The sequence below is a fragment of the Pinus tabuliformis genome, chromosome 1_2 (assembly GCF_031772625.1).
Source record: "Pinus tabuliformis cultivar Carrire ecotype Pingquan chromosome 1_2, CPIR1, whole genome shotgun sequence".
Taxonomy (NCBI): Eukaryota; Viridiplantae; Streptophyta; class Pinopsida; order Pinales; family Pinaceae; genus Pinus; species Pinus tabuliformis.
In genome coordinates, this window is record NC_142298.1 from 402794423 (window position 1) to 402815544 (window position 21122).

The 21122-nt window shown below is 40.0% G+C and overlaps 1 protein-coding gene across 1 annotated transcript in view; it reads left to right on the forward strand.

The window, feature by feature from the left end:
• SRT1 (sirtuin 1) overlaps positions 1-18421 on the forward strand; it is a 318614-nt gene extending 300193 nt beyond the window's left edge. Inside the window, exon 14 of the mRNA XM_089395271.1 lies at positions 17652-18421. Within this exon, the coding sequence (XP_089251397.1) occupies positions 17652-17939 (288 nt within the window). The 3' untranslated portion in view covers positions 17940-18421. The remainder of the gene's footprint in view (positions 1-17651) is intronic.
• The last annotated feature ends 2701 nt before the right edge of the window (positions 18422-21122 follow it).

Consider the following 21122-nt stretch of genomic DNA (forward strand, 5'->3'; position numbering starts at 1 on the left):
TAGATTTGGGGTCAATTGGGCATGATGGATCAGGTGCATCGTCCTCGTCCAATAAGTGAACCACGAGCAATCTCTGAATGGCTGTGGGGATCCATGAAGTGCAATCTGTAACTATGGAGGCCCATGGCACTCAACGCTCATCCTATATGTGCTAATGTAGCCCTTTGGAGGATTAGGATTCCATGTAGGGAGACCAAACCCCAAATGGAAACCATATGCAATCTTGCATAAGATCCAATACGTCCCCTAGGCTTCCAATACAACAAGTCATTAGCGAAATCGAGTGAATCAACTTAGCTAATCATGGACCACATGTGGGGACTTTATAATGGCCTGCCCTTCCATAATGGGCTTTGGGTGTGCCATTGTCTCCTAAAATCCCAGTGGGGTTAACCAAGTACCCTATTAGGTGGTTTCTGCTTCTAAAGGGGATAATATAGTCAAGGTACATCTATCAAAATGTGGTGGCATGTGGCAGATAGGTGAATGTGGTAAGGAATGAAAGGGGTCAGCCCCGGGTCACATGCTGGGTCATAGGGGTAGCTGATAAGAGGGAAGCCCACACTTGGTTTATAAGGTGTAGAAGGGAGCAATCATGTTACATGAGGTGCCCTGACCTTGATTTTTCCTCCCTTCTTTATATGCCTTTTTATGATTTTCTTTGATTAACTACTCGGGGCTCAAGGGGTTAGGGCATGACATATAAGATATAACAGTGAATTCCCCACTTTAAGGAGGGGCGGTTCATTTCCCACTAGGGGTTGGGACAATCATGGGTTCCTATATGATGAGGAAGGTTCATAGAACTTGTTGGAACCAGGGTGATGGCCATGATGATGGGGTAGAGCTTCATGGAATGGCTTTTGCCCACGTGCTAAATGCTTTTGTCTCGACCATCTTTTTGCATTTTGTGGTACTTTTCCTGTTGAATGTGGCCATATATGCTTTTGAATTTCTTTTAGCTACATCAACCTTCGGGCTTCATTCCAAGCCATGACCCAAGGTGTGGGCATGGGGAAGGGGTGAGCTGACCCTATGTGGACCGGATGGAGGAATGTGGACCCAGGTGGGAGAAGTGATGAATGGGGTAATAATGAATGGAAAGGGGGTAATGTAAGCAGATAAAGGGAACAGGACCACGCAACCAAAATCGGGGTTTCATATGAAATACCATCCCTAAAACCAAGTGGTTAGTAAAAGAGACCCCACGAGACTAGAATTCAAGGTTAAGTCCTAAAAGTGGCCTAGGGGACAGAAACACAAACCTAGCCCATTCTTTCTACCGAGTCCCCCCATTAATTCATACCCAGAAGTTTCCATGGTAAGCAAACTACAAGACTCAATTTCAAAATGACAAGGCATACCTTTAGCTTCATGAGGTCCACGTTCAAGCATATGATAATGGCAGATGGGTGAGGGATCACATCGCTGGCTGAGGTGGCAGAGAGATGGTACAATGAGATAGTTGATGGCTGCAAGGGGCTACTGGCTGTTGGTTGAGAACTATTGTTGAGAATTTTTTTCTCCTAGGGATATTACCCACAAAATGGTGGGTAACATTTGGCTCCAACTGGGAGGTGATCTCTTGAAGAAGTGGGTAAATCTACTCGAAGTGGGGGTCATGAGAAGTCCAACAATCGCTTGGTTATCGCAAACTTGTCACCTGCACATATAACGGATGGAAAAAACACGAGGCAACATGCTTTCGCGACATCTCATGATCGCACATGCTAATATGTTAAGCCATAAAATCGACAAAAATATAAATATATGTAGATTTTAATCTAAGCGCAACTAATTTACCATGAGAAATATCATATGATGCTATTTCTAATGCAAAAATCAACGTGCAATGCATCCTACCCTACCATGCATATAGTACAATGTCAAGTCTCAAGGAAGGAGGTGATACGACTTAATTTGACCGGCTCAGGCCAAAGTTTATCGTTAAGTTTAGCAATGTAGTAATAGTCACCTCCAACCTTTCCATGAATCCTGACGAGTACAGGGTCCTTATCTACCAAGACTAGGTCCCCAACCCTATATTTTTTCCTAGGCTTCCATTTCTTGCTTGCTTGAGAGATTGGTCGCTTGAGGATTCGAATTTCCTGGGTAGGGAGAATATGGGAAGGTCTCTCGCTTTAACATTTTCCATAATATGCTCCAGGCTTGATCACATGCGGCGAATAAGCAGGTTCCCTATAAAGGATAAAAGGGGTGCCAACGGATTGGGGAATGGTTGCGTATGATAAATCCATTTGAACATGCCCCCCAACGGTAGCTCCCCATTTCTGAGATGTTGATTTCTGGCAGCATCGGATGTGCTCTAAGCCTCAAAATGAGGGTGAAACTTCTAGAAGAAGATGAAGATCGAGTCGAAATGATTTGAGCCATTGATTAGAATCTAATCTGGGCCGTTGATTACTCAACTAGAGGATTATAAGAAGGACTTAGATGGGCATTTGGAAAACACATTGGAGAGAGATCAAGAGATCAAATTTCTCAAAGAGGGCAACGCAACAGTTGCTAGAGAGAAGATCGAAGTTATTTCTTGTAGTGAGGGGTAGGGATAGTTCTGGTTGGAGAGTTTCCTGATTCGGGAATACATCGCAGAGGAGGCAGAGAGAGATCTAGAAGAGGCAGCGTAGAGGCCGCAGTGGGCAGCGTAAGCTCATGTAGAGGCCGTGGTGGGCAACGTAAGCTCACGCAGAAGTAGCGCTGAGGCCAGAAGCCGGGGTGTGAGACTGGAGAGATGGAGGAACAAAGCTCCAGACAACAAGATATCCAAGAAGAGGTGATGCAGGTCCCCAAAGAGGTTGACGCAGAACTACGTAGGCTAATGCAGTAGTTGCGCAGAGCCAGCGTAGGGCCAGCCATCCAGGGCTTGGATCAGTTTTAGATCGCTAGTGATAGTGTTAGGTATTTCTCACTAATCTTCTGCTAGTAAGATTCTCTGTATTGGATAGCCAGTAAGGCATCCAAAGATTGTATTCAGAAAACTACTGCTTAATAATAAAAACCCTCAGCGGCTGCACCTGTTTTCCCGCACTGGGTTTTTCCAGGGACATTTGTTCGAAAATAACGGTGTCATGTGTTGTGTATTTCTTTGTTGCTCAGTTTCTTGTTTCTGCATTTAATTTAATTGGTGAAGGCTGCAATGTATTAGTTTCAGTATTTGCTGTAGGGTGCAGTAAATAATTTGTTCAGTAATTTAACAAATAGAAGATACTTAATTAGTTGCCACAATAGAAATTTGGGTCTTCCAAATTTTCACACGGGATAACAACATCCCCCACACATAAAGTATATCAATGACAATAACATCCACGAGGAAGGATATATCAGGATTCCTAGCTAAAGAGACTTTAGGATCTTTGATGATGCCTTCCACTTCCACATGTTTGGAATTAAAACCATACACCCTTTTATATGGTCGAGTGATGTTGAGACCCAATTGCTTCAATGCTTCATAATAGTCAAAAGCATGATATTGGCGGAAGCACCAGAATCTAACGCACAATTGTGTAGGAAGAGGTCATTAATAGCCAAAGTGAGCAAGAAGGGTTTATGCCCTGGGTTTCGATTGAGAATGTGAATGTTTTGCAATTTTTCAAGTATTTCCTCATCTTGAATTCCAAGGGATGTCTTAAGTTGTTGCTTTTGCTCGAGAAGCTTAACAACTTCCTTTAGGAGAACGGGTATAGTCATCTTTCCTACAACAACCCCTATGTCTATGTCAAGTTTAACTTCCTTCCACTTTTCCTTCTTCTTGTATTCTTTCCTAGGAGGATCTTTCTTTTGATTTACTTTTTGTAGGAATTTACAGGGTAAGTTCCTTAGATAGAACACCAAAGGACACCGCTTACAAACAGATCGCAGATCAATACACCAATATTTTTGACGTGGTTAAAACCCTCAAAGAGGAAAACAGTGTACGACCTGAGCCAACACGGCCACTTCAGGCAATTTATTAATGTAAAAGAAAGAAAATTTACATAAGCTTTTGTCATGAACGGTCACCTAACAAATGACCCTCCATGCTCTTTAAATAGAGATCATGGACCAATTGGGTGTTAAGCCACGAATGAAGTGTCAGTGATACCGAGGAGAGAATGAAATGTCGGATCACTTCATGTCTAGAACATATCGTGACTGTCAGATTGTAAGTTACAAAAAGTACATACTAAAGAAACACACTTTACCTAATTATACATTAGACCAAGTTATACTTAATTATTTCCTATGTGTCAGAATATCTTAACATCCCCCCTTAAGAACAACTTGGGATATGATTGAAGGATGTACAAAGATGACACAATAGGAGAAGGAAGGAGGCATTAGAGCCTATCTCTCCTTAGTGACAACTTCCTGAACTCCAACCATAAAATGAAGTTTAGTCACTTTTACAATGGTACTTTATGAACTATCCACTAAATTGTAACTTAAATAAAAGATAAAGAGAGTTTAAAATTATAAGTGACTCACTTTTTATAATGGATGAGAACACTTTTACATAAAATAACTTTAAAACATAAGTTACATGTGATTTTTGAAAAAATAACTCAATAAAAAGAAAGACTTGAACCCAAGACCTCTATTCTCATAAAGTAACTTTGGACCAAGTGAGCTAGTTTAAAAGGTTAGTAATTTTTGGAAAGGAGGAAGCGGGTTTTTGGTTTTGTTTTGTTTTTTTTACTTTTTCGCCCACTGAAGCTTTGGAGTGCGTGCTTACTTGAAAAACCTCTTTTTGCCTACAAAACAAAAAAAACCCACACAACCCAAAAACGAACAAGCAAAAGCAATCCAAGCCTTATGGCTTAAAAAGTCAGATTTTGCCGGAAATTAAATATTTTCCTCAGTGTTTTTGATTTTCCGAGATCATGCTAAGGCGCAACGGAGAAGAGCATAGGCATGAGAAAAATCCTTTCTTTCTGTTTCTGGTTTGCCCAGATGCACAGAGTCGCGGGGCAAAGAGCATACGCAGAAATGAAATGTATAGATCCGGTAATAAAAAATTATAAATGACTATAAACCGAAATAAAGAGAGATAAATAACTATAACTGCAAATAAAGACTGTATAACTCCAGACCTTAAAATGGCGTAGTTAGGGCTACCAGAAACGTTTTCGTGTGAAACGAAAGAGGTTCCCCACTGGAATAGATGCTCCTAACACAATAGAGCAGTCCTCTTGACTCAAAAGCAGTCAGAAACAGTAGATCTAGGAAACGACAGTCGGATGCAGTTGTACTGGCTTCAGATTTGGATCACCAATGGATGCGACCCTCGAATAACTCTGATACCATGTAGGCATTTACAGGGTAAGTTCCTCAGATAGAACACCAAAGGACACCGCTCACAAACAGATTGCAGATCAATACACCAGTATTCTTGACGTGGTTAAAACCCTCAAAGAGGGAAACAATTCACGACTTAAGCCAACACAACCACTTTAGGCAATTTATTAATGTAAAAGAAAGAAAATTTACATAAGCTTATCTCATGAACGGTCACCTAACAAATGACCCTCCATGCTCTTTAAATAGAGATCATGGACCAATCGTGTGTTAAGCCATGGATCAAGTGTCGGTAATACTGAGGAGAGAGTGAACCGTCACATCACTTCATGTTTAGGACATATCGTGATTGTCAGATTGTAAGTTACAAAAAGTACGTACTAAAGAAACACACTTTACCTAACTATACACTAGAACAAGTTATACTTAATTATTTCCTATGTGTCGGAATATCCTAACACTTTTGTTGGAGGATTATTTGTGGGAAGAATTTTGGGGACAAATTCTTTAGGAGGGGCTTGCTTAGGTAAGGGATCTTCCTTAGGTGATTCTTTAGGAGGTGATGGGTCTTTGTCCTTTTCTTTTCAGGAATAGTGGACCCCTTTGAACCTTCCCTGGCTATTAACATTAAGAATAAGTTCTTCCTTTTCTTCTTTGAGGACGACCTAACTAATGGGAGGATGCATGTATGATCCTCCTAGCAAAATGTTGAAGACATCAACTTCCACAATATTGGCTTGCTCATTTGTTTGCTCATCCTCACTGTCATCTTGTTCACTTTCCTCATCATCTAATGAAGAGTTTGGCTCAACAACATTAGTTGGGGCCAATGTGTTCGGGATTTGAGAAGAGCTAGGTTTATCTTCTTCATTTTGCTTCTTGGGAAAAGACTTTCCTTTAGGGGTATATCTTGATTTTTGGGCCCTTTCCAAGGCGGTGATCTTATTCATAAAAAGCTTGTCATGTGTGTTGGCTTCTTCGGTGAATTTATCCATATTTTTGAGAATAGCGAGGAGAATTTCTTCGTGTTGATCTTTGGGTTTCTCCTTCTTGGTTTCAAATTTAGCTCTCGGGTGGGCATTGATGTCAACCCTTGATATTCACAAGTTTTCTTCAACTTCCATTTCCATTTCTTTAGCCTCGGCTAAGGTGGATGGTTTCTTATCCCTCAGCACATAGGTGAGATGGCCACCCATAACCTTTTTGAATTTGTCAAGAATATTGGCGTCAGATGGCCTCAATCAATCAAGTATATCTTTGACTACCCTATCAAACTTTTGAATGAATTCTCGCACGTCTTCCCTTCCCTTGGTTATTTGGTAGAACTTTTCAATATTGAAAGTCCCTTGGGCATTACATGACCACCTTTTCATGAATAGTTCCTAAAATATATCAGAGTCCTTAATGCACCTAGGGGGAAGGCTAAGATACAATTCCCTTGCTTGTCCCTCAAGTGATAAGGCAAAAAGCATAATGATTCTATCTTCATCAAATATCAATCTAGGGGACAAGTGCCAGTAGAATTCTTCAATAAAACCATGGGTAGTCCAAGTGACATCCCCTTTGAATTTGTGCAACCATCGGTTAAATTTTTCCGGTAATTGCTTGGGATCGTTGCTCAATTTCTAGAGATTGATCATTAACTTTCTCAAATTTGAGGAAAAGGGAGGTTCCAACAAGTGATGGAGATCACTTTCTCATTTACGCATCAACCCTAGTCAAAGGAGGAATGTTGTTGCCTTCAAGTAAACTAGGGGATTGGACAATGAGTGGAGTCGCCAGAGGAATATTTATAAATGTTGTCAATGAATCAATTCCTCAATGATTCACTAGGGAGGTAGACCTTTTTCCGCCCTGGAAACAGCGCCAAAATGTTACCGCACAAACTAGCATGGGACCTAAAGGGGTTCCTATGAGGACAACTGCTAGGTCAACGACAACTATGGAGACTTAGCCCACTGTCATCACAACTAAGACTCCCTACTCTTTACAGATTTTCACTGATGGGAGGAGACCCGGTAGTTGGGAAATCACTTATAAAGTAGTGATCAATGAAGGTGTGGAGTGAGCCAAATGATTCCCTTTCCAGAAGAGTTGGAAGGATAGTGCTTGCTTGCCTTTTAAGCAAGGGACTTGATCTTCTAGGGAAAGGGGATGAGGTTGGACAATTGAGGTAGAAGGATAAGACCTATGAAGAAGGTTCTCAAATCTCTAAAGTCCTTTTCAGAGCTTGGATTCTCGAGTAGCCTTTGATAAATAGGTTTGGTGAAGAATGGGACCACACGATACCAAGTGGACCCAACCCAGGTTAAGGAATGGATATTAGGCAACTAATGATGTTCTTAACTTAGCCAAGGTGAGGGGAAAGGACTGAACAAGGATTTTCTTCCAAAGATGTCAAATTGATCCTACTAGGTTCTAGCCTTGGGAACACCTAGGCAAAACTTGATCCTAGAGCTAGGGCTTGAGGTATTCGGAAATCCCACCTTCAGAATTGCTTCAAATTTGGAGGAGAGCAAGGGAACCCACCAACACAGTTGTATCTAGGAGATTGAAGTTTTCTTATGGCCAGTTTCCTAGGAAATTGATACCCTAGATGACCTAATGAGGCTAGACCTAGGGAGAAAGGGAAAGGGGTAAAAGAGGGTTAAAATGGTCACCCTTTTTGAGGGACGAGTGCCTAATTCACTCGAGGATATGGAGTCAAGGATTGTTCAAGGAGGCTACAAAAGTCAACTTCGTCCAATGTTAAGGGAAAGAGAAGAAAAGTGACTTTCAAGCATTTATACTTCATACAAATGGTGCAAGATTATCAAGATAACATCATCTCTAGGAGATTTCATTCATCTTACAATGGCCCATACAAAGAATAATTCCACATTCCATACATGCAGCAATTAGCCCTAATTATAGCAAAATTCAAATGTATGCAGCAACAAGAAAATAACGTTAAATTTGCACTTACAATGTTAGAGAGTATGTCCAACCAACATCACATTTGCAAATAAGAAGCTCCAAGATAGAAATAGCCCAAATCCATAGATCAAAATTCATCCATCATCCAAAATAGTCCTCCAAGGAAAAAGTGCGAAATTCTCTAAAGATAGAGAGATCCCAAGTCAAGTGATGATACAAATGAATCCAACTAACTCCTATTTATACACCAATTAGGAGTTCGATTTAGCTAATGACCCTACATTAGCCCCTAAAAATAAAATAATGTGCAAATGACATAACTTTGTTGACAAGCCCACGAAACTAGCTCACAAATGAAAATATAAGCCTCTCAATAGGACAAATAATAATCTATGCATGTCGCAGGGCCCTTTAAGAGGCCTAATGAGGTCCATGGGTGTCACAATGAAGAATATGACCCTCAAAAGTAGTGGACAAGGGGTTGGCCCCTTGTAATAACCTGTTGTGCTCTGAATGACTGTGGGGGCACACAAGTGTCCTCATGGGTCTCCAAACAGGTCGAAGATGTTTGTAGGTTTCCCTCAAGGGCTAGGATGACAATATAGGAGATGCCACATCATCGTAGAAGTCCTGGATTATTTGCCAAGTGCGTGGTGTAGATCTGGGGTCAATTGGGCATGATGGATCAGGTGCATCCTCCTCGTCCAATAAGTGAACCACAAACAATCTCTGAATGGTTTTGGGGACCCATGAAGTGCAATCTGTTGCTATGGAGGCCTATGGCTTGATGATTTTTGTAGCATCGGATGTGTTCTAGCCACGAAACTTTGTGGAAAGGCTAGAATACATGTATTCTCCAAAATCTAGACATCGTTCTTGGAAAGTCCACCTAGAGATGACTTAATTAAAATAATTAATCTTTTTTAATGTTGCTTAAGTCTAAAATTAGGAAAACTGATTAATCAAAGGGTATTAATTAAGTCATTGTGAGAATCTTCTAGAAGAAGACATGGATAGAATTCTAGTTAATCTTAGCCATCGATTATGTTTTAATCTTGGTTGTTGATGTCTCAACAAGAGATTATAAGAAGAACCTCGATGGGGGTTGGAGAACACAGTTGAGAGACTAGGAATTCGATTTTGCTGGGAAATCGAGCTCCATAGTAGAACAGTCAATTGCCAGAGGTGATTTAGTGCAGTCGAAGCAGTGAGAGAGGGGCAGGGATAGTAAGACCAGAAGGAAGTTTCTCCATTCTGGTGAGTGCATAGCAGAGAGGTAGTGAGTGCCACAGAGAGGCAGCGCAGAGCTTCAGAGGGAGATTTGTATTTTGCTGAGGAGAAGTCGAAATTCAGTGCCAGAAGCCAGAGTGGGAGCCCAGAGGCCAGGAGGATCAATTTTCCAGATAGCAACTAATCAGTTAGCAAGAGAGACATTGGTCCGAGTTGTGGGATGTAGATTTGCATAGGCTGACGCAGAGGCAACAAGGGGCAGCTCATATTGAGCCAAGGTCATTGTAAGATCATTGGTGGGAGTGAGACTTTTCTAACTAGATCTCCTATCAATTATTTCTCTGTATGGAAAGCTAGATTTGAGCTTCGATAGATTTGTACTCAAATTTACTACTGCATAATAGATAAAAGCCTCAGCTGTTGCACCGGCTTTCCTGAGTTGGGTTTTTCCAGGGACTTAGTCCAAAAATAACTATGTATTTGTGTGTGTGTGCATCTATTCTTCCAACATTATTTTTCTTCCGCAGTATTTTATTTGTGAAGGTTGCAATGTGAGTTGTTTAGTATTTGCTGTAGGAAACAGTAAATAAATTGTGAATTAAAATAACAATTAGGAGAATAATTTCTAGTTGCTGCAATAGGATTCGGGTTTCCGAATTTTCACATGGCTCTCAATGGTCACGCTATATGTGCCAATGTAGCCCTATGGAGGATTTAGACCTCATATAGGGAGACCAAACCCCAAATGGAAACCATCTGCAATCTTGCATAAGATCCAATGCGTCCGCTAGGCTTCCAATACAACAAGTCATTAGAGAAATCGTGTGAATGAGCTTACCTAATCATGGACCACAGGTGGGGACTTCATAATAGCCTTCCCTTCCATAGTGAGCTTTGGGTGTGCCAATGTCTCCTAAACTCCCAATGGGGTTAACCAAGTACCCTATTAGGTGGTTTCTACTTCTAAAGGGGATAATATAGTTAAGGTACATCCGCCAAAAGGTGGTGGCATGTGGCAGATAGATGAATGAGGTAGTGAATGAAAGGGGGCAACCTTGGGTCACATGCTGGGGCATAGGGGTAGCTAATAAGAGGGAAGCCCACATTTGGGTTTATAAGGTGTAGGAGGGAGCAATCGTGGTAGATGGAGTGCCCTGACCTTGATTTTTCCACCCTTCTTTATATGCCTTTTTCCTTTTTATGATTTTCTTTGATTAACTGCTCGGGGCTCAAGGGGTTAGGACATGATGTCTAAGATTTAGCAGTGAATTCCCCCTTTAAGGTGGGGCGGTTCATTGCCCACCAGGGGTTGGGACAATTATGGGTTCCCATATGATGAGGAAGGTTCATAGAATGGAACCGGGGTGATGGCCATGATGATGGTGTAGAGCTTCATGTAATGGCTTTTTCCCACGTGTTAAATGCTTTTGTCTTGAATGTGGCCATATATGCTTTTGACTTTCTTTTAGTTGTTTCAACCTCCGGGCTTCATTTAAATCCATGACCCAAGGTGTTGGCAAGGGGAAGGGGTGAGCTGACCCTATGTGGACCTGATGGAGGAATGTGGACCCACATGGGAGAAGTGATGGATGGGGTAATATTGAATGGAAAGGGGGTAATGTAAGTAGAAAAGGGAGCAGGACCACGCAAACAAAATCGGGGTTTTCCATGAAATACCATGCCTGAAACCAAGTGATCAATAAAAGAGATCCCATGATACTAGAATCTAAGGTTAAGTCCTAAAAGGGGCCTAGGGGATTGAAGCACAGATCTAGCCCATTCATTTTTCCGAATCCCCCCATTAATCGATACCCAAAAGTGTCCATGATAAGCAAACTACAAGACTCAATTTCAAAATGACAAGGTATACCTTTAGCTTGGGGAGGCTCACCTTCAAACATACGATCATGGCAAATGGGCGAGAGAACACATGGCTGGCTCAAGTGGCGGAGAAATGGCACAATGAGCTAGTTGATGGCTGCAAGGGGCTGTCCGCTGAGGACCATTGTGTAGAAATTTTTTTTTCTAGGGATATTACCCAAAAAATGGAGGGTAACAGGACCAATTGCCACTGCCTTTATTTTTGCTGCTTGTCCCCCACCAAAACTCTCAAATGGAAATTTGCTGCTGCTTTTCCTCAACAATGGAAGGGGATCATCATTCTTGTTTTTTTAGATGTTGCATCCACCTTTGCCATACCAACATTGGCCTGTTTTTCCATTTCTTTCCTCTTAGCTAAAGACACTGGTGTACATGTTGCAATTCCACAACTTGGTAAAGCCAACAAGCGAGATTTCACACGGTAATAAGTGCTCATGAAATGATTGTTGCAATAGTTACATTTCCAAACAACATTGCCTCATCGCTTCAACTTGGGTCCTGGCCCTTGCTCTCTTGTGACATACTTCCACAAGGGATATTTGTTTTCTTGAGCTTGTTGTCTTTCTAAATTAATTATTCCCTCGACATTTGAAGCTGTTGTTGCAACCCCACTTCCAATAGAGGGAACACTTGCAGACCCTGATGAAATTGGAATAGGAGGGGCATCTCGAATGGGAATATTCTTCCCTTCTTTTGCCCCTTCCCTGCCCTTGATTGAGTCATGAATGTTGTAAAAAAGAAGAAAAAATGCACAAACTTGTAAAACAAATACATTTGCAAACTGTTGTAATAAAAATGCAAAAAAAATAGAAACAAAATGCATTTACCTGTTGCTTGAATCGCCTCCAAAATGCTCCCAAACCCTTTGCTATTTGCTCCCACACACCCACATCAAGAGAGAGTGAAAAGTGAGGGTGAAATGGCCCGAAACCGACCTTTATGGGCTGCGCGACACGCTAATCAAGGGGAAACGTGTCCCAAAATCGGGACACGATGGACTCGGTCCCCAGACATGATCGGAGGACACGTGTCCCATCGAATCGTGTTTGATTCTTCCGCTTTGGGACACGCAGAGGGTTTAGGACAAGTCTGGTTTCTTAGCATAACTCAAATAAACTAATACTATCATGTACCAAGACCTGAGTTGGACTTCCTAACAATCTATATAGTCCTCCCTCTTGAACACCAATCACTCCTGCTAAGTCTATGCTCGAACCCTTAGGCCATACAAGAACTTGACCATCAACAAATGCAACTTTGTAACCTCTATCCTCCAACGCTGAAATAGAGAGCAAGTTCCTCTTCAATCCTGGTACAAACAATACATCTCCCGTGTGCAGAGAATCTCTAGACTCCAGCTGAAATGATGGACTCCAGTTGAAACGATGTTGCCCCAATTCCCCTCATTGCATATTTGGCATTATCTCTAAGTTCCACCTATAGTGTTGAATCCTTCTCTATCAAATCAGTGAGAGAATCTCGTGAACCTGTCATGCTAGAAACGACATTGTCCACCAACCAAATATGACTACTATTGGTAATAGTCCCTGTAACAGTAGAGACAAAGAAATATTCCTTCCGAAGTTCATCTGCAATCTTATCAAGTTTAGATTCCTTTGACTTCTTCTGTGGTAGATGCTCATCGTCATCATCAACATCGGCTGTTAATGCATGCTGCTTACCCTTCCTTTTCTTTCGAGGACACAAGGAGGCACAATGAACAAATGTATGACACTTGAAGCACTTGATATTTGAAAGATCCTTCTTCTTCTAATCTTGAACTGGAGTTGGTCTTTCACCTGTATTCTTCTTATCAAAGTTTCTCCTTCCTTTTCCTTTCTTTGCATGAGTTGCAAGGGCTTGAGTTTCATCATCATGAGGTCTCTCCAAGCTGTTCTTGGACAACAATTTGGCCTCCCCTTGGACATAATCATTCCAAAGTTGATCAAACTTGAGCAACTCAACCTGTGCTCAAATACCCTATACAAATGGATCCCATGAAAAAAGAAATCCATTAAGTGTCACTGTAACAAGCTCTACATTATCAATGGCATCTCCAGTGGCTCTAAGTTGATCTCTCAATTGGGAGACTCTCATGAGAAAAGTGGCAATTGAATCTGATCTAGACATCATGGTACTACGGAGTTGATGCCTCAAGGCCAACTTCCTGCTAGTGTTTTTGCTCTTGAACAATCCCTTTTTGCTCTTGAACAATCCCACCAAGGCATCATACATCTCTTTGGCAGTCCTCAACTCAGCGACATGTGGAATCAAGTGGTCCTTTATGGAATCTATTAAGATCCTCTTAGCCTTTGCTTCATTCTTCTTATGCTTGGCTTTCTCCTTGGCTCCCTCTGGTTTTGAGACACTTTATTCAACATAGTTTTGAATCTCATTTTCATCAAGACAAAGAGTATCTCGGTATTCCAAGATCTGAAATTTGTAGCACCATCCAACTTATCTTCTACTTTGAGACTGGGTACTATCTTGACAAGAGATCTGAAATCTGAGCACCATCTTGACAAGAGATTTGAAATCTGAACAAGCCGCTGAATGCTAAAATCTGATGCTGAAATCAATGGTTGATCTTCAACAAAGCTCTGAAACCATGTTGAAATTCTATGGCAAGTGCAGTAGAAATAGAATACAATTCTCTGCTCTGATAATTACTTAATAATGATTTTCAACCAGTATTTCTAATACTACCAATATCATTGAATAACTACACACAAAAAATCTGAACTATAAATGCAGCGGAAACAGTAAAGATCATAGAAAGACAATCATGCACAATAGACATAATTTTTCACCTAGGAAGCCCAACAATCTTTTCTTGAAGAGAAATTGATTTTCAGCAAGGTTTACAAATCAGCAATTTGTCTAGAAATTTGTGCCAATATACAAGTCAAAATATCAAAATTGGTCAATTAGCTGCAATTCAATGCTTGTCTAACCTGTCAAAACAGTCAGTTCTGCAGTCAAACTTTGGCTTGATCAAACTCAGCCCTGTGGTCAACGGTCTATGGTCAAATCTGCATGTGTGACTGTGGTCAGCTCACACATGTGGTTGAACTCTGGTAAAAAAAACTCAGTCAAAGCTTGGTCAAACAACAGTCAAACTTGGTCAACTTGCTGTGGTCAAACTCAGTCAACATCTCACAAGTGTGGCCTCCAAGAAGCTGGTCAAAATTGGTCAAATAGATTCACACGTGCAGCCTCAAGAAGAGATAGGAATGAAAATGAGCCAAGACAACAGATTTCTCCTTTAGCTGATTTTCTCCTCCACTAGAAAAGATTTAATGAGCTTGCTATGTTGGTAATTTGCCTCTCACAAGCTTGTCTATTTATATAGAGCTATAACATTGAGTTGAGAGCATCAAGGTGGCTCCTCATCACAAGAAACCCCTTGACTAATGGAGCTTACATCACAACTCAACATTAGACTAGAATTGTTTACCCCACTGTTGGGTGAAAAACCCCAATCAATAAACAATTCAAACCCATCTATAAAAAATAGATCACTCCATCTTGGAGCACAATGTGAGCATCGTGGGCCAATCTCCCCTAGCCAAATCAGCATGGCCCCATGGGAGAAAGACTACCCTTGGGCCATTCACCCCTAGCCAAATCAGCATGGCCCCATGGGTGAATGTATCATTCTCCTCTAGTCAAATCAGCATGACCCCATGGGAGAATGTCTGCCCGATGCTGCAAAAACATCAACAGCTACCAATTATGAATTCATAACCATCATGCACGCCTTTAGATCAATACTGTGGTGCAGACACAACAAATTATTGTAGCATTTCATCATCAAACATTTAAACAATCTTATGTGCATCCCATACTAACAGCACACATAAATTTCAAGTGACAAGTTTTGAAATCACTCATGCAGTGATGAATATGCATCTACAAACATAGAGCAATACTCCCATATGCTAATATATTATCAACCATTATACCAACAATTTTCAGATAGGCTGCGGTAAAGATTTCTCCAATAACTTTCTACAAACAGTTAGTAGATAGCCATGCATACCTCTAAGATTTCCGTTGCAACTGCCAAGGGAAAAGCTTTGTACATGTTATGTCTGGTGTGCAACATAAGGAATTACTACCCAATGCAAACCTGTATTTAAAATACCGGACAGTTGAGATTCTTACCAACAAGTTTGCACAGGAGGGTATGGACCAGCACCCTTTGTTTCCTCACAGAGATGGACTGTACACTGTCCTTAATGGCAGCAGGTTTATAGACGTGTACTCAGATAAACTCAGCTCTGATGCCAACAGTGTTAGAGTTAATTGGTAAAATTGTGGCTGAAAAAAGAAATGGCAGTGCCTTGCTCCAACGAGAAAATGGGGTGTAGGCCACTCAGAAAGGGAACTCGCCCTACCAAGAGGGAAGGACAAAGGATACCCTTGCTGATGTATACAAGCCAAATGTTACCAAATCCTTGATTTAGGTTCTAAATGTAAGCAGTGAAGTTCACCAAAAGTGGACAGGAAACCAAAAGCCCATGCAAACTCAAACTACCATGAAATAGTCCAAAATGGGTTTCACCACCATTAGCAGAAAGAAACAACCAGCATGAAATATATTTCAATTGATAATCAAACTGAAAGATAGAACAATTTTACCAGGGTGAATTAATCGCAGGGCCAATATTGATGAACCTTTTAGATGAGAGATACTTGATGAACAGGGCAAATTCAGCCTCAAAAGAGCATACTACATGGACCATCCACTAGCTTCTTACAAAGAACAAAGTCCCTAGTCTACAGTTCTTCAACAACCATAACAACACCAGGGCGAGTTGAATAAATAAGACCAACTTCAACCCCCAAGCCATCAATTTCTAACAGCTATATCCATGGAAAATGGGGCCCACTAGAAAGTGTGCCTTCTAAGGAAAATATTACATTCAACACATTTTATGTGGAGCCCTAAAAAAAGCTGTGCCCTATCGTTTTTTGGTAACAAAAATGAACTCAAATTCATTATTTTGGTGGGCCCCAATGAGAATTGCCCCCCCTTCCTTGCTGAGCTGGATAGCATTACATATTGCATGTGATCTGTTATGGTGCCATGAAGCCATCCCTCTTTCATTGACCAGGCGAAGTTATCCCACACTTGGAGAAATACCCATGTGGGCCCAATCCCAAGTGTGTTAACCGTACTTAAATACTACGTTCAACACATTTTCTAAGGAGCTGGAGAAATACCCATGTGGGCCTAATCCCAAGTGTGTTAACAGCACTTAAATATTACATTCAATACATTTTCTAAGGAGCTCTAAAAATAGCTTCGCCCTATTCTTTTTTGGTGACAAAAATAAACTCATAATCATAATTTTGGTGGGCCCCAACGAGAAGAGCCCTTCCTTTCCTTGCTGAGCTGGATAGCATTACATATTGCATGTGATCTGTTGGGGGGCCATTAAGGCCGTCCCTCTTTCATTGAGTAGGCTAACTTATCGCACACTTGAAGAAATTCCCATGTGGGTCCAATCCCAAGTGTGTGGTAACAGTACCGTACCCAGTGTAAGTATGCATCTGTTGGTTGGCAGATGACCCCTTAAGAGGATCACCATCATCAAAAGTGGCTGGCTCTACGGTTCATGCGTTAAGATCCAAGTATTGGTACTGTGAAAATAATTGACCAATGCCAATGCACAGGACATTAGTCATTGACCAACATTGAGACACACATGACCTGAGTGTTGGACATGCATGGTACATGTGCCCTATTCAGGACACATGTCCCATGAGTGTTTGGCACTCAAGTCCTGTGTGTCTTGAGTGTCCATATGTCCTACATGAGGACAGAAGACACAGCATAAGAGGAGTGTGTCCTGTTTCAGATATTCCGCTTGGGCTAAATATTTTCAAAAATAGTCATCATTAAATATTACAAACTACAACATTTTCCTATGCTATTTGGTTATCACAAATTCAGATGTGAATGATTCCAAAGTTATAATTGTAGCTTGACTTTTTGCATGCAAGCTTACGAAAGAGTCATGTTCTTCTAAGGAAGTTCCTTAATTAGAATTGGTTATGACAACTTAACGATTACTTGCTTTCAGTTCAGATTGACTGGTTTACAAAGACTTTTTGCACAGTTACCAAACCATTTATTCATTTCTGCATCTAACAAAAGCTTTGATACTTCCTAGCCTGCCTCTGAAACATGATAAGATCCAATTTGCTAATAGAATAATCTTGGAGACAAGTTGGTTTTCTTTTCAAAACGGATGGATATGGTCTCATTGAACTGGTTTTTCGGTACTTTTCAATTAATCCTTTGTGTTTCCATTTTGCAGGATGCAATGGAAGATTTCGATTATGGATTAGAAAATGTAATACAAAGTTTGAGGAATAGAGCTGTTGAGGTCTCGACATGTGGGCATGTTTCTCCTATAGAGAGAAAACGAATATCAGAGTCCAGAGGAACATTTACCGATTATGCCATTGTCACAAGCCTGGTGAAGCATGAGTGTATTGCTTTGAAGCCAGTGGTCCTGACAAGCAATGGTATAACAGGAAAGAGGTGTATTGAGCCCTTTGAAGATGAGGCCGGTGATTCATCCAAAAGAGCAAGGGAATCCTAGCATTTTTCCTTGGAATGGTTGATATTTCCTTTCGATTTATCAGTTGAGAGTCTTTACCATTTTTTTGTTGTATAAGCTGGAGGTCCAAATAAGCCCGTGGTTGAGTGAATTTTGTGATGTTCGTACTTATAATCTCAAGTATCATTCTGGGATTTGAGCTCTAAGCAGGTCTGGTCTTTTAATTTTCCCAGATTTTCATGCCATTGAAATAGTTGCAACACCTATAGCACATGTATATATTGCTATAGCACATGCATCTCCACAGTGAAAAAGGGTTCCACATAAAAGTATGCAATGCCCTCTATTCCTCGTAACCCATTGTTACAACATTAGTTGCCCATGATAAGGGAACTGGTAAAGTTAGCGAGCTTGCCCAACCAATCTTGAGTTTCCATCTGTCTGTACATGAAGTCATGTGCTTTATTAATATGTCAAGAATTGCTCATTATTTTCTCATCTTTCTATAGTAAGATTTATTTTGATATCAAGATGTTCACATAGGACGAGGTTGGCAATTGAAAAAACACAAACGATATAACATTAGTTCAATTGCGGACTTGATCATATCATGCAAAGATTGTTCATCATTCTTACTGCCAATGTTACTTACCCATTTACTGGTGTAAAACTTGGATTGATATCATTTCGTCCATGAAAACATTATTTCATAAAAATGTTCTCAGCAACGTCCTCAATTTTATTTACAGTCATCACGGACTATTCTTTCTTTTATGAACATCTTCTTGTAGTAAAACACTCGACAATTTAAAGTTTGAGAATATGGTGCTTTCGAAAAACTCAACCTTACATCAGGACAAACCTGCTCTTGGAAGAAAAATATAATGTGGAAGAAATCTACCAATGAAGATTGCCATTGGTGTAAAAGGGCTGGTCACGGAAGATAGTTGTTGAGCACATTATGGTGAGCCTTTTCCTATAAATATTCATTGAAAGTATAAAAAATATCCCGTTACGTACACTGGCATATGTATCGACCGCACTAGAATTCAGTTTCTCTGATTTCACTACAATTCAGTTTTTCTGATTTCATAGAACTATAAGCACTTCATCTGTCTTAGAAATATAAGCACCCGAGCAGTTTCTAACATATTTAATACTTAATTTCAGAGGGATTGGGCTTTCAAAATGCGTCACTACTTTATATTGTGGATTACTTCTACTTATCGAGCTCAAAAGGCTGGGTTTATCACTTTTATTGAAACGGTGAAATAACATATCTTTAAATGTCTGTATTTCTCAACTTATTTGTAATATCCCCATACTCTAAACTATCCTTAACGAACAATCTATTTGAGTGCTTACGTTCCACTTCACGTTAGAGGATTGCTTTTTCATCCATGCAATAATTGTCAAATTCAACACTTAACTTTTGCATGCATTACCATAATTCAAACAACAGATAACTGCCTAGACATGTTTATAGTGGGATTTAAAATATTAAAACGATGTTGGTTATATCTTAGAAAAGACGTCCCCCCCTAAATCTTTCGTTAAGAGAGACATTTGAGGGTCTTGTAGTTTGAGTCGTTTAATTGTTTTGATCATTCCTTGATTTTAACAATATTCTATTAGTTTGTTTTACCTATACCTGCATTTCATATGTTTGCCTTACTCTCTGAGTATATAGATGTTTCTCTTGCAGGCACGGATTGGTTGTTTGGTATATAGGTGATTTTTATTACTTTTAGTGAAAGAAAAATTCATAACTAGTGATACACTTAATAGCAATTCATTGTCAAACCCTTTGTAGCCAAAAAAGTTTCATTGCGAATTGAACATACTTTTAAGAAATGAGCATATGCACCATTAAACTAGCCAAGACAGCTATTTAAAATGATTGGTTGTTTGGTATATAGATGATTTTTATTACTTTTAGTGAAAGAAAAATTCATAACTATTCATACACTTAATAGCAATTCATTGTCAAACCGAACATACTTTTAAGAAATGAGAATATACACCATTAAACTAGCCAAGAGAGCTATTTAAAATGATTGGTTGTTTGGTATATAGATGATTTTTATTACTTTTAGTGAAAGAAAAATTCATAACTATTCATACACTTAATAGCAATTCATTGTCAAACCCTTCGTAGCCAAAAAAAAATCATTGTGAATTGAACATACTTTTAAGAAATGAGCATATACACCATTAAACTAGCCAAGACAGCTATTTAAGATGAATCGGTATGTGAAAATTTCATCTTTTATAGGTAGCTTTCTTACATAAGTTGGTTTCATTGCAATATAGTCATAGTGAAAGAAACATTGTCAATTTGTTTTGTTTGAACTTGTTTTTCATTTAGAATGAATTCTCAACGTGTGTTGACAATTTGCTGGGAGGGAGAGCCTTTCATGGAAGAGTACTAATGATGGATGTATTTTCTTTCGTTCTAGATTTGCTCGACTTGTTGGTAGGAGGGCCTATTAGATCATGGAAGAGTACTAATGATGGATGTATTTTCTTTTTCTCGGCTTGCTCAACTTTTTGATAAATCTAGGGCATTAGTATTATTTGATTTCTCTTCTTTGGTCACTGCTAGTGACTTATTTTTACTTCTTTAGGTTAGATTCTTCTTTACATTAGATTCTTAGTGTTCCTTTTCATCAAACATTAGCAATACAAGAACATAAATAGACAAGAGGCGCATCATGTAGGTTATGAGCCAGCCTAAAAGTTCTCACTCGTTGAGAGGAAAACCCACATAAATTCTTCTTATAGAGATTTCAATTGATAAATACCAAGACCAAGACCCTTGGCCTATTAGCCACTCCAAGACCAAGACACACCCTCTAGACAGTCAACCTCCCTTCTTCTTCGATTTTGACCTTCATGGCATCATCAAAGTATTCTTACTGTCGTCCTTCTTGCTCTCATATTATCTGGACCTTACTTCTATGATGGCACAGAGACATTTCTCTTAACATAGCATTGATATCCTTCTTCTTAACATAGTACCAAAATTTATACTTAAAACCCACATAATCATTGTGATACATAACTCCTTTAGTAGTCTTTGTTGTGGTACCATACTGTGCCTTATCCGAATTGTTGTCTAGTTGATATGGCAACGAGTTGTACTAAGCTCCAAATGCATCACTGTAGTCAACCATCTGAACTTGTCACTGTGCTTTTGGTTACCCGAATTTCAGAGGGACCTTG